This window comes from Schistocerca serialis, chromosome 10 (assembly GCF_023864345.2).
Source record: "Schistocerca serialis cubense isolate TAMUIC-IGC-003099 chromosome 10, iqSchSeri2.2, whole genome shotgun sequence".
NCBI lineage: Eukaryota > Metazoa > Arthropoda > Insecta > Orthoptera > Acrididae > Schistocerca > Schistocerca serialis.
The window spans coordinates 171,779,414-171,799,620 of NC_064647.1; the positions used below are offsets into that span (position 1 = coordinate 171,779,414).

At 39.8% G+C, this 20,207-nt stretch overlaps 1 protein-coding gene across 1 annotated transcript in view; it reads left to right on the forward strand.

The window, feature by feature from the left end:
• The window catches only part of LOC126425017 (histone acetyltransferase Tip60-like), a 138,606-nt gene that overhangs the window by 68,727 nt on the left and 49,672 nt on the right, over positions 1–20,207 (forward strand). The window contains exon 5 of the mRNA XM_050087924.1: positions 3,772–3,990. Coding sequence (XP_049943881.1) covers positions 3,772–3,990 — 219 coding nt within the window. The remainder of the gene's footprint in view (positions 1–3,771; positions 3,991–20,207) is intronic.

Here is a 20,207-nt window from a genome sequence, read left to right on the forward strand (position 1 = left end):
CCTCACTTGTTGAGTAGATTTTTTGCCTATGTTGTATTTTCTAACACTGATTATTTTTGTTAATGTAGTCATCATAGAGTTGAGATGTTAAATGGTTAATAGGCTCATATATAAAATGAAAAATGTTGCTAAGATTTCAGATCATTCTTTCTTCAGAACTGACAAGATACAGTGGAACCCCTATTTTATGTTTTTATGTGGTTTAGACTTAAAAAACATAAAATAGAGGAAAATGTTAAACCCCTCCCCTAAAAAATATGAACAAAAAACCTATGAAATTAGCATATATGATTAAAAATCACAATCCTCTCCAGTACTTTGTATAAAATCTGTCTAGTGAAGAAAATTAAATGTACAGTTCAAGGTTTATACAATAATTTGTAGTAGTGAATTTCATCAGTTCTTAAAAGAATCACAGATGCACGAGACCAAGAAAAACTCATCAAAAAACTGAAAATGGTATCTGCATACAAGACAAGGTAATTGAGCTGTTTTCCGACATGCTATGACCACAAATTATAAATTCAAAACAAGCGTTTTTGATGGATCATCCTCTGTGCTGACCCAGAAAAAAAAAAAAAGATTAACATGTTGAATTAAACCAAAAACATCACAGTAACTATGTGGTTAAACCATAAGCATAAATGTGGACATCTGCTTAATGACAAACTTTGTCACCAATGCTGTGGTTTAATGCTTTTCTCACGAGCTGCACTTCATATGCTCACCATCATTAATGTGTTGTTTTAGGCTTGATGAGAGGAGAGATGTGAAAAAATGAGTTTGCTTCCCCAGTTGACGTTACAAGCTTATTATAAGTCAGCTCAGTGAATTTCTGTACACTGTGTTAAATGTAAATTTGAAAAGAAGCTCAGGTGCTACAGCTCCGCTTCGTGCCCTCTATCACTGCTGCCAATCTTTACAATGTACAATGTGTGGTCCAAAGTATTTACATGAGTAGTGTATGTGATTGTTGCAACTACACTACTGGCCATTAAAATTGCTACACCAAGAAGAAATGCAGATGATAAACGGGTATTCACTGGACAAATATATTATACTAGAACTGACATGTGATTACATTTTCACGCAGTTTGGGTGCACAGATCCTGAGAAATTAGTACCTAGAACAACCACCTCTGGCCATAACGGCCTTGATACGCCTGGGGATTGAGTAAAACAGAGCATGGATGGCGTGTACAGGTACAGCTGCCCATGCAGCTTCAACACGATACCACAGTTCATCAAGAGTAGTGACTGGCGTATTGAGACGAGCCAGTTGCTCTGCCACCATTACCAGACGTTTTCAATTGGTGAGAGATCTGGAGAATGTGCTGGCCAGGGCAGCAGTCGAACATTTTCTGTATCCAGAAAGGCGCGTACAGGACCTGCAACATGCAGCCGTGCATTATCCTGCTGAAATGTAGGGTTTCGCAAGGGTCGACCTAAGGGTAGAGCCACGGGTTGTAACACATCTGAAATGTAACGTCCACTGGTCAAATTGCCGTCAATGCGAGCAAAAGGTGACCAAGACGTGTAACCAATGGCACCCCATACCATCATGCCGTGTGATACGCCAGTATGGCGATGACGAATACACGCTTCCAATGTGCGTTCACCGCGATGTTGCCAAACACGGATGGGACCATCACGATGCTGTATCCAGAACCTGGATTCATCCGAAAAAATGATGTTTTGCCATTCGTGCACCCAGGTTCGTCGTTGAGTACACCATCACAGGCGATCCTGTCTGTGATGCAGCGTCAAGGGTAACCGCAGTCATGGCCTCAGAGCTGATAGTCCATGCTGCTACAGATGTCGTCGAACTGTTCGTGCAGATAGTTGTTGTCTTGCAAACGTCCCCATCTGTTGACTCGGGGATCTAGACGTGGCTGCACAATCCGTTACAGCCATGCAGATAAGATGCCTGTCATCTCGACTGCTAGTGATACGAGGCCGTTGGGATCCAGCACAGCATTCCGTTTTACCCTCCTGAACCCACCGATTCCATATTCTGCTAACAGTCATTGGATCTCGACCAACGCGATCAGCAATGTTGCGACAATCGCGATAGGCTACAATCCAACCTTTATCAAAGTTGGAAACATGATGGTATGCATTTCCCCTCCTTACACGAGGCATCACAACAACGTTTCACCAGGCAATGCTGGTTAACTGCTGTTTGTGTATGTGAAATCAGTTGGAAGCTTTCCTCATGTCAGCACATTGTAGGTGTCGCCACCTGCGCCAACCTCGTGTGAATGCTCTGAAAAGCAAATATGAGGTCCTCCACAGAGTGCTAATAAAGTGTGTTAAATTTCCGTTACACAGCAAATAACACAAATTGAAATGTTGTAGATTGACCAAATTCCTAGGGATTACAATTACAAACAACATGAATGGGAACCATCACATAGGAAACATTATAGGGAAGCTGAACAGAAGACAGGGTTTTGCTGGTGAAATATGGCATCCCAGCTATTACACAAGTTGAAAAATATGGTCACTATTTTTTATAAACTTAAATTTGCCATATTTCGTGACAGTACCTTTTCCATTAGACGTTTGCAAGCAAATATAAGTCTTGGCTTCAGTTGTCTAAGTATGATTCCACAATGCATCGTTGTCGGCTGCAGAAAATGACGTGGTTCAGCGTGTTTCTCTCATTTTGGTGTTTCAAATACAGTTTCTTCAAACGTAGTTTCTTCTTTTCAGATAATACAAAAATAATAGCAACATAATTCAAAATTATTTATGACGGCGACCTTCACCATGTTCTTCCGTCAACACACACCAAGAGTTAGCTTCCGACTCGGACTGACTATAGTCAAAGACTACTCCAACGTCAAAGACTACTCCAACGTCAAAGATATTTTACACAATCAGTTTCTTTGCTATTCTTTGATACATTTTCTAATAGTAATCAATATGCTTTTACTCTCAAAAACAGAAGTAAATTAACATATAATAAGACAAATTATAATAAATTCTGACAAAAATATAAGAAAACATTTTCAATTCAGTATCGACAACTACGGTAAAAAAAAAAAAAAACACCTCCCAGATCCATTACACTGGGCAGAACATAAAAGATGCAACAAATGTATTGAAGATACTGCCTACACTACACTTGTCTGCCCTCTCCTGGAGTGTTGCTGTAAAAGTATGGGATACTTACCAGACAGGGCTGACAGAGGACACCGAAAAAACTTCAGAGAATGGCAGCTTGGTTTGTATTATCACAAAACAGGAGAGAGATTGTCGCAGGTACTGTAAGCGAGGTGAGATGCCACGCATTGAAACCTAGATATTTTCAGTTGCAGAGAGATATTTTCACAAAAAATTCAATCACTAACTTTCTCCTCCGAATGCCAAAATGTTTCATTTCCTCACACCTACATGAGAAGAAATGACCCTCGTAATAATATAAGGACAATCGGAACTCGCATAGGATGTATTAGGTTTTCATTTTTCACACACGCTGTTACAGAGCGACACAGTTTAGTAGTAGTCTGAAAGTTGTTGTATGAACCGCATGTCAAATACTTGAGTGTGTATTTCATAGGAATCGTGCAGACGTGGCTGTCTGTTGGTGGATAGTTCATAATGACATACCTGTTAATAAGATGTTAATCCTTTACAGGAACACGTTTCCATTTTCCTCATTTCCTTGTACACAAGTCCTACGGTCTCAATTAAGCGTGTGTCGCTGTGCTAGCACTGACTGCGAAGTACACTGTGCCCGTTAGCAGCTGCTGGCTGTGCCCGCAGGACTCGCAGGATGGGTCCACGCAGCCTGCGCCCGCACCCGCGCCGCCACCGACGACGACGGCAGCTGCGGCGGCACCGTCACAGGCCCCGCCCTGCCCCCGCAGTACCGGCAGCATGGTAGCGCACCATGACGACATTGTCACCCGCATGAAGAACATTGAGATGATCGAGCTGGGGAGGCACCGGATACGGCCCTGGTACTTCTCCCCGTACCCTCAGGTACTGCTCTCTGGCTGTCATATTTATACTAACCATGTACAGCTGGGGTGTCCAAATCGTGGCCTGTGGGCCACGTGCGACCCAAAGCAATTTTCAGTCTGACCCAAGAAATGAGTATCTGTCACACAATTAGAGAAAAAATCGTATTAAATTCTATTTGTGTAAATGTATGATAAACTGAATATTTTAAATTTGAAACTCCTCCCACATGATACTCTTCCCTCCTTGACCCATCCTGTGGTTTTTTGCTCAGCTGTTATTGTTAGTGTGAAGTGCATTATGTGCAGCCTACTTAAGCTAAAGTTTGGACACCCCTGTTTCAGAAACTGCTTGTGTAACCTTGAGCATTGTTAACCTTGTGAAATTTAAAATTTTCCCAGTGAACTGATATTTGAAAAGATTTCAAGCTTGCAGTCGGTCATCGTTAGCTTCCATCCACGATATTTCGACTCGACAACTGCCAGCCATCCTCACCTGAGGATGGCTGGCAGTTGTCCAGTCAATGAACAATAAACATGCAGCATCATGTAGTGTGCTTCCCTTTTATTCTACCGTATCTTCCTTTGCCGTTGGCATTGTCGTGGTTACCGTGAGACACCGTTATACCAAGAGGAAAGGCGCGTCGATCTTAGAGCATGAGATATTATGACCTTAAGCCATTGACAACACACAACGGTCACGGTAGCACCTGATTCCAGAATAGCTGCAGTAGTTAAGATCTACGAACTATCCCCTGTTGACCAGGTCCCCAAAACTTAACTCGTAACGAGATTCCTTCAAAGCAAATTGTCATAACGATCGTCTATAAAGGCTTCATACAACGAGAATAAATGTTACGGTTTATGGAATAATAACAGATACGACCAAACGCTTTATTTAACATAACTTCGTTCACAATTTCATTTCGCATTCACCACTCATTCACCGAAACCCTTTGATGAACAGTTTTGGTTGCTTAACACCAACAGTCAATGATAATGATACAGCTTTTCTCCTTTTTATAAATTGAAGCCCGCTCTCCGTGATATAATTAAAAAAAAAAAAAACCGGTCTCAATACTGCGTCCCTCGTGAGATGCGAATAGACTTATCCCGGAATTGACTGCCCTGTAGGTGTACTCAATTTAATGACCACACTTCGCTGTCCGCTATTTCGCGTAACTGAATGTCCATTTGTTAGTCTGATTATACACTGTAGCTATTTAAAATTCGCCCCTATATTTTTCACAACGCACAATTAGCACTTCGTTACTTGTTGGTCCCCCCCACCCCACCCCCCACCCCCCCACCCCCCCGCCCCAAGAGTAAACGAAAAAAAAAGACGCCGTATCATCGGCTTAGTCGATATAAAGCAAAACACCTCAATATGCCCAATTCTACCTCTTCTTATAGGATCAGCTACCTTACTCATTAATTTATTACATATTATTTCCAACAACGCTAAACAGGTATCGCCGTTATATTTTAATTGTATTCGAAAGCATGTTACTACTATTATGACCGACCAAATCGTAACAAATCGCGCGGCGTGCGTTTTTAACGATAACTTTACGCTATTCAAGTTCCGTTACAGCTGTCTTGACTCGTAATGTTACACAGCCCCCCAGACTGTGATGTCTTGAAGAGGGTTCCAAACAGAACAGGCTTTTTTTGTGTGTGTGTACTGTGACAGGAGAGGGTATTTGTTTCGGCGAATACACTCACTCTCAGATTCACTCAACAAGTCAGTACATACATTCTACAATATTTAAGTTAATGGGCCTAGGCAAAATGCCCTTAACTAAATTCCACATTTGTTTATAGGCTGTCTTAGAAACACTTCGCACTAATCACTTCATATTCACACCACATTTTTTTTTTTCTTGGATGAAGCTCTCAGTTCTTCAACCGACTGTGCAAGGCAGGGATCACAGCCGGGTTCGACGATTGGCATCCTAGGCCAAAACCCTTATCAGGCCACTTGTTTAACCAGAGAGGATTTGGTCCTTTTCTTTTCCTCTTAATTCCACTTTTAAATCATCCATCCTCGCTGTTCGGTGAGAGGATAAATCGTATTTCAGCGTCGTCATTGTTGCTGATACCAAAAAGGTATCTCATGGAAATCGTCGGTACATTCTTTAATTTTCTTTGTAAATTAGTTTAAGTACGTATTTATCCATTGGTGCTTTTATTTAGTCCACTGAGTGTAGTCTTGGTATCATTCAGTGTTTCTTGAATCTATATTTTGCTCGTTATTGATAATACTTCTTCAGGTCTATGTGAGGGAACAAGCCTTTAATTACATCAGTATCACAATCTGCCAGGAGGTAGCTCCCTTCATGAGGTATTTTCATTATTTTATATGGACCTGTATATAAATATTGCCATTTCTTATTCAGTCTTTTCCTGGTTGATGCTTTTGGGTGATTTCTCAATAAAATTTCTTCCCCTACATCATATGTGACTACTTTCTTCACATTTTTATCAAAGCGGGTTTTTCTCAATTGTGCTTGAGGCTTCAGGTTTTCGTAGACCTTCTTCACCATATCTTCTTTCTTGGTAATCTTTTGTTCTATCGCAGGTAATTTCTTCATCCATTCTGGCACAATACTTTCACCAAATACTATTTGGTTAGGTGAATAACCTGTAGATAAGTGTGGTAAGTCATTATACACTTTCTCAAATTCATAAATCAATTGATCCATTTATAATGTTGTTTGGGTATGTACGTCCATAAAAATCGGTTCAACTCTCGGAAGATTCTTTCAACCGGATTTCCACAAGGGTAAAATCTTGAGATGTAAATGTGCTGGATTCCTTGTTCTTTCATAGTGTCTCTCCATACTTCGCTTGTATATTAAGCAGCGTTGTCTGTCAAGATCATTATAGGTTTGCCAAGCTCAGTTATATAGTTGTTGATAAATTTGCGTAACATGGGTCGAACGTGGAGATTTTTCAAAGGATATAATTTCACATATTTTGAAAAGAGATCATAGAAAGCCAATACATTTTTGAACCGTCCACGTGTCATGGGACATGGCCCACAGACATCACATGACACCAACATTAAAGGTTGTTGTGGGATGATAGGATGTAATTCTATCTTCCGATAATATTTTATGGGTTTCGCCTTCTGACATATTTTGCACTTCTTAATAATATTTGTAGCTATACGTCCCAAATTTGGATGATAGCAGTATTGTGCTATTTTGGCTGTACATTTAGCGGAACCAAAATGACCCCAATTCAAGTGAGTGTACCATACTAGTGATTCTAAATATTTATTTGGAACACAAACTTTCCAAACATCTTCTTCACCCTTCCTCCGATACAATATTCCGGATTTTAATTGATACTGTTCTTGAGAGTGACTTAGCATTTTGCTTTCAACAGCATGCCTAATGGCTTTCCACAACTTATCATCTTCTTGCAGTTGTGGAAGACTTCGAGATAGCTGTGAAATCTGCCTCTCACAATATTGCCTTGATAAATTCATGACTTTAAAGTCAATAGTCCGTTCTTCACACTCGTCGTCATTCTTTCTTTTCGGTAATCTTGAAAGAGCATCGGCTATGATGTTGTCTTTCCCTCTGATGTATTTGAGCGTAATATCATATTCTTGCAGTAGCAAGGCCCACCGGGTTAAACGTGAATGGAACATCCTTCCTGTTAAAATAAAAGATAAAGCTTTGTGGTCGCAGAATACAATGATCTTCTTTCCATATACAAAATAGCGAAACTTTCTAAGGGACCAGACCACGGCCAGTACTTCCAATTCAGTAGTACAATACGCACGTTCACAGCTAGAGAGTGTTCTGCTGGCAAACCCAATTATCTTGATGGTACTGATATCTTCTGGATTGGCCATCTGGAAAAGAGTGGCACCCAATCCTGTTTCAGAAGCATCCGCAGCAATATAACAATCTTGATCAAGTCTCGGATGATGTAACAGTGGAGCATTAGTCAAAGCATTGCGGGTGTTATCAAAAGCTTGCGTGCATTCGGAATTCCACTCCCACATGACATTTTTTCTTAACAGCCGTAACAAACAGTCTTGGCTTCCTAACTGATTGGGTAAAAATCGTCGAAAAAATGAAACTAAGCCGATAAATGACTTTAATTCCATTCTATTCTTTGGATAAGCACATCTGTTAATCGCATCCATCTTTTTAGGATTTGGTTTTATCCCTTCAGGAGTGATTATATGTCCAAGAAATTTCAATTGGTTATGAGCAAACTTGGATTTTCTCAAATTTACAGTAACTCCGTATTCCAAAAATTTCGCAAAAACTCTTCTTAATAAGTCCAAATGTTCCTCCCAAGTTTCAGAAGCAATTAGCAAATCATCCACATATAAAGTAACTTCATTCAAAAGGCCTCTGCCCAGTACGGTATCTAATGCCGATATGAAAACACCACCACTTATTTTCAACCCAAATGGCATGACAGTAAACTGGTAACTTCGGCCCAGAAAAACGAATGCAGTATATTTTCTAGATTCTTTCGATATTCTAGTTTGCCAATATGAACTACGCATATCCAAAGAGGTTAAGAAGCGGGCACCATAAAACTTTTGTACTAACTCTTCTAGGTCCTCCGGTCGCGTTTGTACAGGTATAATGATCTTATTGATCTCTCTGGCATCCAACACCAATCTGATGTCACCATTGGGTTTAATTACCGCCACAAGAGGGTTACAATATTCAGAATCTGAGGGCTCAATAATGCCCCATTCTAACATTTTATCGATTTCCTTTCTGACTACTTCTTTCTTTGTCCATGGGATAGAATAGGAAGTACGACAAAAGGGTTTATGTGCATACGTCTTTATATGGTATTCAAAGTCTTTTATTATACCCGGACGTTTACTAAAAATTGACTGATATGCTTCCAACAAGTAGTACAGTTCATCCCTTTGGATAACAGATAAATATTCTGATTCTAACACCTTTTCCTGCAATGACATTTTATCCATCATTTCTTCAGAACATTCAATAAGGCATATATCATACACATTTTCATCATCAATACTGACATATTTTACCATTAGATTCATACACAATTGATTTGGAATTACTCGGCCCTTTCTCAGGGTGGTTGTCAAAACATTACCATTGGAATTAAATATACATTCACCTTTCTCTAAATTAATGATTGCACCGGTCTCACATAAAAAAATTCAAACCCCAGATACATGGTACTGTCATTTTAGGAACAACCAGGAATGTACTTTCTATTTGAGCCCCCTGTATTGTAACGTCAACACGTACCTGTTTCACAACTTTTTGCATTTTTGCGCTGAACGCGCCAGACACGGTACATCCTGTGATAGGAAAAGTGGGCATTTTTACCCCTCGGCTTATCTGTTTTAAACGTCATGACACTAATAGTTGCTCCAGTATCAATTAATATTTCAACATCAACATTATTTATACTTGTTGGAATTATTGCCTGTAAAATTTGTCCGCATTTATTAGAAACTTCAGGTTTTTCTTCAATTAACTCATTCCTTATATCCTGATCATTATTGTACCTTAATACTCTCACTTCAAATTGATGCCTGCCTTCCTTCTCCTTTCCAGTCATCCTAGGAAGGCATTTGGTGACTGGTATTAGTTTAATCTATCTCGTTGAGTCATCGGTGGGGGTTCATGAACTTCCACAATCCGTACAGTATGATCCGAGTTATGGTATTCACCCCGTCGCACATTGGAGGCTCCTTCGCCCACTGGTATAACTCCTTGTGCTGGATGAGGACTCGAGGCATATGTTCCATACTGCCGATGAACATTATGCTTCGAATTATCTTCCCAAGGTCAAATGCAATTGGGTTCATCACTTGGGTACCTGTTACTCTTATTAATATCACTACTATGCACATTCGCGTCACCATATTGAGGTTTACCTCTAGCACAGTAAGTATCTCTTGTATATTTATTATAATCATTGTTTTCATTGCAACCATAGGATGAAAATTGTCCACGCTCCTGTGATGCGGGTTTGACCTGGTTTTCGGTATTATTATTATCATACATTAAATTATTATTATAATTATTCGTATTACTATGAGTGTGAGTCGACATTTGATTACTACTCATTTGTCTTGCGTCTTCCATAATCATATCTATAGAGTCCATCTACATCGTGGACAGGAACATTTATTAACTTTTCACGTATATTTATGGGCAACCTCCCCTTCAAAATTCTGATCACTTCCTTGTGAGAAATTGGATCACTCCAATGTTGTTGTTGTTGTGGTCTTCAGTCCTGAGACTGGTTTGATGCAGCTCTCCATGCTACTCTATCCTGTGCAAGCTTCTTCATCTCCCAGTACTTACTGCAACCTACATCCTTCTGAATCTGCTTAGTGTATTGATCTCTTGGTCTCCCTCTACGATTTTTACCCTCCACGCTGCCCTCCAATGCTAAATTTGTGATCCCTTGATGCCTCAAAACATGTCCTACCAACCGATCTCTTCTTCTAGTCAAGTTGTGCCACAAACTTCTCTTCTCCCCAATCCTATTCAATACCTCCTCATTAGTTACGTGATCTACCCACCTTATCTTCAGCATTCTTCTGTAGCACCACATTTCGAAAGCTTCTATTCTCTTCTTGTCCAAACTAGTTATCGTCCATGTTTCACTTCCATACATGGCTACACTCCATACAAATACTTTCAGAAACGACTTCCTGACATTTAAATCTATACTCGATGTTAACAAATTTCTCTTCTTCAGAAACGATTTCCTTGCCACTGCCAGTCTACATTTTATATCCTCTCTACTTCGACCATCATCAGTTATTTTGCTCCCCAAATAGCAAAACTCCTTTACTACTTTAAGTGTCTCATTTCCTAATCTAATCCCCTCAGCATCACCCGATTTAATTTGACTACATTCCATTATCCTCGTTTTGCTTTTGTTGATGTTCATCTTATATCCTCCTTTCAAGACACTGTCCATTCCGTTCAACTGCTCTTCCAAGTCCTTTGCTGTCTCTGACAGAATTACAATGTCATCGGCGAACCTCAAAGTTTTGACTTCTTCTCCATGAATTTTAATACCTACTCCGAATTTTTCTTTTGTTTCCTTTACTGCTTGCTCAATATAGAGATTGAATAACATCGGGGAGAGGCTACAACCCTGTCTCACTCCTTTCCCAACCACTGCTGCCCTTTCATGCCCCTCGACTCTTATAACTGCCATCTGGTTTCTGTACAAATTGTAAATAGCCTTTCGCTCCCTGTATTTTATCCCTGCCACCTTCAGAATTTGAAAGAGAGTATTCCAGTTAACGTTGTCAAAAGCTTTCTCTAAGTCTACAAATGCTAGAAACGTAGGTTTGCCTTTTCTTAATCTTTCTTCTAAGATAAGACGTAAGGTTAGTATTGCCTCACGTGTTCCAACATTTCTACGGAATCCAAACTGATCTTCCCCGAGGTCCGCTTCTACCAGTTTTTCCATTCGTCTTTAAAGAATTCGTGTTAGTATTTTGCAGCTGTGACTTATTAAACTGATAGTTCGGTAATTTTCACGTCTGTCAACACCTGCTTTCTTTGGGATTGGAATTATTATATTCTTCTTGAAGTCTGTGGGTATTTCGCCTGTCTCATACATCTTGCTCACCAGATGGTAGAGTTTTGTCATGACTGTCTCTCCCAAGGCCATCAGTAGTTCTAATGGAATGTTGTCTACTCCCGGGGCCTTGTTTCGACTCAGGTCTTTCAGTGCTCTGTCAAACTCTTCACGCAGTATCTTATCTCCCATTTCATCTTCATCTACATCCTCTTCCATTTCCATAATATTGTCCTCAAGTACATCGCCCTTGTATAAACCCTCTATATACTCCTTCCACCTTTCTGCCTTCCCTTCTTTGCTTAGAACTGGGTTGCCATCTGAGCTCTTGATATTCATACAAGTGGTTCTCTTATCTCCAAAGGTCTCTTTAATTCTCCTGTAGGCAGTATCTATCCTACCCCTAGTGAGACAAGCCTCTACATCCTTACATTTGTCCTCTAGCCATCCCTGCTTAGCCATTTTGCACTTCCTGTCGATCTCATACTCACTCCAATAACGTGTCTTATTTATGTACTTTTCAAAATATTGCCTTAAAGTACTCCTTTTACTGTTAAAATACTCAGGTTGGTAAACCTCTTTTCTTAATTTCTCTTGCTTACTCGACGACCAGTATTTAGCCAAAAAAAGTTGTTCAAACTCAGCGCAAGTATGGCAACTTTCACTTACTTCGGCGGCCCATAATGCGGCTTCTCTGGTAATTTTGGATACTATAAATTGAAGTCGGTCGTGTTCTGACCAGCTACGCGGAAATATTCTTTTGAAATTATTGATAAAGATTTTCGGATGCAGGCTGTTCTTTTCAGTGGAGAATGTTGGGAATTGTCTACTTTTAAAAATGCTGTTCTCCACCTTTAAAGAAGACAAATATCCTCGCTGACCAAAAGAATCATCATCTTTACCAACCGAATCAACAACTTCCCAATGCAAATTTTCACCACAATTGTACTTCGTATTATCACATGTTCGGTTGTTTTTCGACCTATTCTCCGAACGTTCGTCTTCTGTCAACAAATTTTGCGATGACTTTCATTCTAACTCCGCCAATTTATGATTGGTTTCCTTTTGCCATTTAGGTAACTCATCAACTATTTTCTCTTTTATTTTCTGAATTTCGCTAGTGAAGAGCTTAATTAATTCATCATTTCTACTTAGGTGCTCATTGATATTTTCATTTGGCTGGGATCCAATAGTAGTCTTAACCTTGTCTACAATTTCATTTCCTTTTATTTCTATCCATTCAGTTAGATCTTCGTCAAGTCTTTTAGTTTGATCTACTAAATACTTGTCAATTCCTTTACGAGCATCAGACTCAAACTCGACTATGTGTTTCGAAAGCTCTTCTATCTGTGCGCTAGCATTGAAACAGCTGCTTTCACACTTAATCATCCTATTGGACAGGCCATCATAACTCTTTGAAACTACCTCATATTTCTTTTCTACGTCATGAAGTTTTCCCATTAAATTATTATATTGCCTTTCTAAGGTGTTAGAAAACTCTACATCTAGTTCTCCAAATTTCGCATTTAATTGAGTCTCCCAGTCTGCCTTTAATTCTTTCTTAGTATTTTCGAGTTTATAATCAAAGGTGTTCAGTTTGCTTTCCAAAGAATCCATTTTAACTTCTAATGAACCAAATTTGGCCTCAAATTTTTCATTTAACTTTTGATTGTTCTCTTTTAATTGCGTATTATCTTTTTCTAGTGAACCAAGTCTTCCATTCATTACACCCATTTGAGTATTTATTGATACCAGCATATCAAACATTTTTTGATTAATATTTCCATTTTGAGGATCGACTTGCTGATCTACTTCCGAAACCTCAAGATCTTTATGTTCTCCCACGCTGCTTACCTTACTTATCATTGTATTTGAATCTCCTAACGGCTCTAAATCAATAACTGTATTATTATCTGTACATGTCTCCTGTCCCACATTGAGCTCATGGGATGCATCATCCCTATCCTCTTCACTTTCCTCTCTCTCTCTCTCTCTCTACTCATTACTCTACTCAACTGCACATTATCATGTATTCTTTTCGTTCGTTTTGATATGATTATTCATTACCAAGACATACACTTATTTTCACTATGTATTTATATATATTTATCTACTGAAATCACAAGTCTCAACTTCCCTTTTTTTTATAATTATACAGTTATTTTAATCATACCTGATAGTATCGCTCACTTTTAGCGATTATTGAAGAGTACCTCTTTCATTGGACTGGCTCACTGGCTGCTACAATATTTTCCAACTCGAGGGTTCGTGAATCCGGATGACACTCGACTCGATGCTGCAATCCTCCTCGATTGAGCCGCACGTTGTGGCGCCACTTCTACCGTATCTTCCTTCGCCGTCGGCGTTGTCGTGGTTACTGTGAGACACCGTTATACCAAGAGGAAAGGCACGTCGATCTTAGAGCATGAGATATGATGACCTTAAGCCATTGACAACACACAACGCTCACGGTAGCGCCTGATTCCAGAATAGCTGCAGTAGTTAAGATCTACGAACTATCCCCTGTTGACCAGGTCCCCAAAACTTAATTCGTAATGAGATCCCTTCAAAGCAAATTGTCATAACGATCGTCTATAAAGGCTTTGTACAACGAGAATAAATGTTACGGTTTATGGAATAATAACAGATACGACCAAACTGTCTTGTCTCTTCTGCTTTATTTAACATAACTTCGTTCACAGTTTCATTTCGCATTCACCAAAACCCTTTGATGAACAGTTTTGGTTGCTTAACACCAACAGTCAATGATAAGGATACAGCTTTTCTCCTTTTTATAAATTGAAGCCCGCTCTCCGTGATATATTAAAAAAAAAAAAAAAAACCCAGTCTCAATACCGCGTCCCTCGTGAGATGCGAATAGACTTATCCCGGAATTGACCGCCCTGTAAGTGTACTCAATTTAATGACCACACTTCGCTGTCCGCTATTTCGCGTAACTGAATGTCCATTTGTTAGTCTGATTATACACTGTAGCTATTTAAAATTCGCCCCTATATTTTTCACAACGCACAATTAGCACTTCGTTACTTGTTTTCTTTTTTTTCTTCTAAGAGTAAACGGAAAAAAAAAGACGCCGTATCATCGGCTTAGTCGATATAAAGCAAAACACCTTAATATGCCCAATTCTACCTCTTCTTATAGGATCGGCTACCTTACTCATTAATTTATTACATATTATTTCCAATAATGCTAAACAGGTATCGCCGTTATATTTTAATTGTATTCGAAAGCATGTTACTACTATTATGACCGACCAAATCGTAACAAATCGCGCGGCGTGCGTTTTTAACGATAACTTTACGCTATTCAAGTTCTGTTACATCTGTCTTGACTCGTAATGTTACAATATCTCATAAACAATTTAAAGTATAGAAAGAAGTTTGTTTGCAAATGACAGCACACAGTGAGGCATGTGTGTAATAAATACTCAAAACTTTTATATTGACTGAAGCACTTACTTAATTTGTCCGTAGCAGTGAGAGGTTTGCTGCCCACGATGCATACCAAGGTCCATAGTGCTGTGTATGTGTGTACACGCCCATAGCAGCAAGTCATTAAATCAATGAACAATAAACATGCAGCATCATGTAGTGTGCTTCCCTTTTATTCTCGAATCAGAAACATACAAATTTACAGTAGCCATACACATCAATAAATGTGTACATATAAATATAATAGAGGGAAACATTCCACGTGGGAAAAATATATCTAAAAACACAGATGATGTGACTTACCGAACGAAAGTGCTGGCAAGTCGATAGACACACAAAAATACACATGAAATTCAAGCTTTCGCAACAAACTGTTGCCTCACCAGGAAAGAGGGAAGGAGGGGAAAAACGAAAGGATGTGGGTTTTAAGGGAGAGGGTAAGGAGTTATTCCAATCCCGGGAGCGGAAAGACTTACCTTAGGGGGAAAAAAGGGGTATACACTCGTGCACACACACACATATCCATCCACACATACACAGACACAAGCAGAAAAATGTCCGCTTGTGTCTGTGTATGTGCGGATGGATATGTGTGTGTGTGCGCGCGAGTGTATACCCCTTTTTTCCCCCTAAGGTAAGTCTTTCCGCTCCCGGGATTGGAATGACTCCTTACCCTCTCCCTTAAAACCCATATCCTTTCGTCTTTACCTCTCCTTCCCTCTTTCCTGATGAGGCAACAGTTTGTTGCGAAAGCTTGAATTTCATGTGTATGTTTGTGTTTGTTTGTGTGTCTATCGACCTGCCAGCACTTTCGTTCAGTAAGTCACATCATCTGTGTTTTTAAATGTGTACACACACACACACACACACACACACACACACACACATATATATATATATATATATATATATATATATATATATATATATATATATATATATAAAATAGAAGGAAACATTCCACGTGGGAAAAATGTCTGCTTGTGTCTGTATGTGTGGATGGATATGTGCGTGTGTGCGAGTGTATACCTGTCCTTTTTTCCCCCAAAGGTAAGTCTTTCCGCTCCTGGGATTGGAATGACTCCTTACCCTCTCCCTTAAAACCCACTTCCTTTCGTCTTCCCCTCTCCTTCCCTCTTTCCTGATGAGGCAACAGTGTGTTGCGAAAGCTTGAATTTTGTGTGTATGTTTGTGTTTGTTTGTGTGTCTATCGACCTGCCAGCACTTTCGTTCGGTAAGGCACCTCATCTTTGTTTTTATATATATATATATATATATATATATATATATATATATATATATAGACACACACACACACACACACACACACACACACACATTTCTTGCAGGATGTAGGGCACAAAAGGCACTGGAGCATGTGGCTTGTGGTTTGTTCTTGTCCACAATCACAGGACGTATCTTCTGTTATGAAGCCCCATCTCTACAGGTTGTCTCTGGAACGTCCAACTCCTGATCGTAAGCTGTTTAAAGATTTCCACACCAGCCAGCTCTCGTTGTGTCCAGGTGATAGTTCTTCAGCTTCTGGCGTCTGCAGGTGAGGCGTCGACTTCTTCCATAACTCCAGCCTTGCCTTCTCTGGTGAAATGCTGAGCTTCTCAGATGTTCTTTGGAAGCTCTTTCGTGATCTCAGCCATTGCTGTGGTGGATTATGTCCGTGCAGTGGATGGGCACTGTCCTGTTCCACTTTCAGTCTCTCCTTGTTGGCAGCCACTGTTCTGCGTATTCATGTTGGCGCTATTCCAGCCAGGCAGTAGATCTTATCAGTTGGGGTAGGTCTTAAGCAACCTGTGATCAACCTGCAGGTTTCGTTGAGAGCAATGTCTACTTGTCTGGCATGAGATGACCTGTACCAGACTGGAGAAGCATATTCAGCAGTAGAAAAGCACAGTGCCATTGCAGAACAGCGAATAGTTTGTGGATGTGATCCCCACTGTGTCCCCGCTAGTTTGTGAATTAGGTTGTTTCGAGCGGAGATTTTCATTTTGGTGTTCTTGCAGTGAGTTTTGAATGTCAGAGTTCTATCGAGAGTGACTCCAAAGTATTTAGGTGCGTGATGATGCTGGAGTTGGATGCCTGACCATGCAATATGTAGCTCACGATTAGCTTCCCTGTTCCTTAAATGAAAGGCACACACTTGTGTCTTCGAAGGGTTTGGTCCGAGTTGGTTCCGATTGCAGTAGCTTGACGGTGTTCTAAGTGCTGTTGTCAGGTTTCTTTCAAAGCATGAGCTCTACGTAACAAGAGCTAGGTCATCTGCATATAAGAATCTTCTTGTGCCTGGGGTCAATGGCTGGTCGTTGGTATAGATGTTGAAGAGAAGTGGAGCAAAGACGCTTCCCTGAGGTAGACCATCTTTCTGCGCTCTCCAGCGACTGCGTTGTCCTTGAAATTCAACAAAAAACCTGCGGTTTTGGAGGAGGGATTGTGTGTCAGCTGTAATACATTACTGTAGTCAGAATGAATTTAATGTTCCGCTGTGAATTGTGCACTTATATGAAACTTCCTTGGCTGATTAAAAATTGTGTGCTCTACTAAACCACAAACTCTAATCCCTTGCCTTTTGCTGGTGAGTGCTCTACCAACCGAACTGCCAAAGCACATCTCGTGACCCATCCTCACATCCATACTTCTGCCAGTATGTCATCTCCTACCTTCCAAACTTCACAGAAGTTGGTAGAGCACTTGCCCGCAAAAGGTAAAAGTCCCAAGTTTGAGTCTTCGTTCGGCAGACAGTTTAAATCTACCAGGAAAGTTTCAAATCAGCGCATACTGTATTACAGCGTGAAAAATTCATTCTGGAAACATTTCCCGGGCTGTGGCTAAGCACATCTCCATAATATACTTTCTTACAGGAGTGCTAGTCCTGCAAGTTTTGTAGGAGAACTTCTGTGAAGTTTGGAAGGTAGGTGATGAGGTACTGACAGAAGTAAAGCTGTGAGGATGTGTCATGAGTTGTGTTTGGATAGCTCAGTTGATAGAGCACTTGCCAGGGAAAGGCAAAGGTCCTGAGTTTGAGTCGCACTGCAGCATTAGTTTTAATCTGCTATACGGTCTGAGGGATGTGGATTTAAGTGAGGCTGTACATTTTATTTAAGTGCAATACAATTAACCTATTCATGGGTCCCTCAAATGCTCCAATTTATCGTGAAATAATATTGTGTCCATGTATTGCGCAAAAATGCTAGGCCGAGAACAGCATAGTATTGTTGTGCAGTATGAGCGCCCGGGACGTGCCAGTTAGAATTCTGCCTTCCTAGTGAACATGTTGGCACTTAGTGATGTAAAACTCGCATGTATTGTGATTTCAGTCACTATGTGCTGTGAAAGAAAAACAGGGGAAGCAGCAGTGGGTGGAAAGTGGCTTGGAAGGCGTCCTATGTTCGACTATACTAACACGCTAAGAGAACTTGCAGCAAAGGCAGATGGCTGTCGGAAGATTTTAATGATGAATGAGGAATCTTTCAACGAATTGGTGAACTTCGTTACACCTTACCACACAAAAAAAGATGCTGTACGTGTACTACTCATATTTCATTTTTCACAATGCTGGAAACAATATATAAAATGGATAGGAGAAGCAGTCTATAAAATGGAGAAAAGTTAGATACATTATTTTAGAGTATTGGTAGGCATTTCTGCAATAAATAATTCAAGCTTGTGAAATGAAATGAACAAATGAGCGGTTGCAGCATTATCTCCCTGCATTGCAACGCTTTAGTCAAGTGTTTATGCCGCTTTGATAGTGTGAAACGTTATTGTATTATAGTGCTAACATGTACTTCAAAGTAACATAAAACAAAATTTTAAGATGTTTTTGAGTAAATAGTCTTCAGTTGGAGAGGGAAAGTGCCCAACAGAAAGTTATTCATTCTTAAACTCTGCCACATTCCTCATAACACATTTAATATGCTCTGGGAAGGTGTTCAGTGTTAGTGTTACTTTCAACTTTTTCAACATTTTTAATAAAAAAAAAAGGTAGGAATTGTCAGTGCCAAAGGATATAGGGTCTGAGAGTTATCAAGAAGCTATGTTTCTTCAGAAGGAGGCTTTACTGTTGAGTAGCAACCTTCATGTGGGTAGCACTAAATATCCGCAGCTGGACGACGTGTCTTGCTAGTAAATTATATACATGAATCTTCCTTGTGAAGTAGTCTGTCTGTTAGTGTAAACCATATGCAAATCGCTACAGCATTTCCTGAGATTAGCTTTCAGATACAGACAGAAAAATATGGCATGGACTTTAATTTTGTAATATGTACAGTAACCAAATGTAATTTTTATTACACAGTTCTGTGTTATGAAAATACCATCTGCATTATCCATGTAAGTTGACTTTACACAAAACATACTCTGCAACTCGTTAATTGAATGTAGGATTCTAGTTTTCCAATTGAGACAGACAGTCGTCCTTTTAAGTTTTTGGGGTTACAGCTAAAAATCACAACCTTAATTCAAAAACCTGAACTCTAGAATTGAGCTATGAGATGCAGAAAGGGGATATCTGACACAGTTTAAAATTTAAGCAAAGGAAACTCCAGGATTGCTTAACAACAATATTATGAATAGGATAGGTTACTACTAACCATGTAGAGGAGGTGGTGAGTTGCCACTTTTAAGCTTTCGGCCTAAAGACCTCCTGAAATACAGGAAAAAAAAAAAAAAAAACACACACACACACACACACACACACACACACACACACACACACACACACACACACCAATGTCTCTGGCTGCTGTGTCTACAAACTACCTAGAACAGATAGATGGTTAGACCTAATGGCAACAAATAGACCTGATCTCTTTGAGAATGTTCACATTGAAACTGATATCAGTGAACATGGGGCAGTTGTTGCAGCAGTGATTACCGAAACACAAAAAGGCGTCAGTAATGTCACATCTCAAGGACAAACTTGAAACATTTAGCTCTTGTTTTGAGCATATAGAGGAACTGTGGCTAAGTTTACAAGGGTATTTGACTGTACACTGGATAGATATATACCTAGTGAATGACTTTATGATGGGGTTGTCTCTATGGTTTACAGTCTCTCTAAAGAAATTTTCAAAGAAACAGTGACTACTACATCATAATTGCAGAATAAAGCGTAGTGCCATAGATACAGAAATGTCAAATGAAGTGCTGTTGCTGTCATAACTGACAAAAAGGCAATGCAACTACTGTAACAGAATCT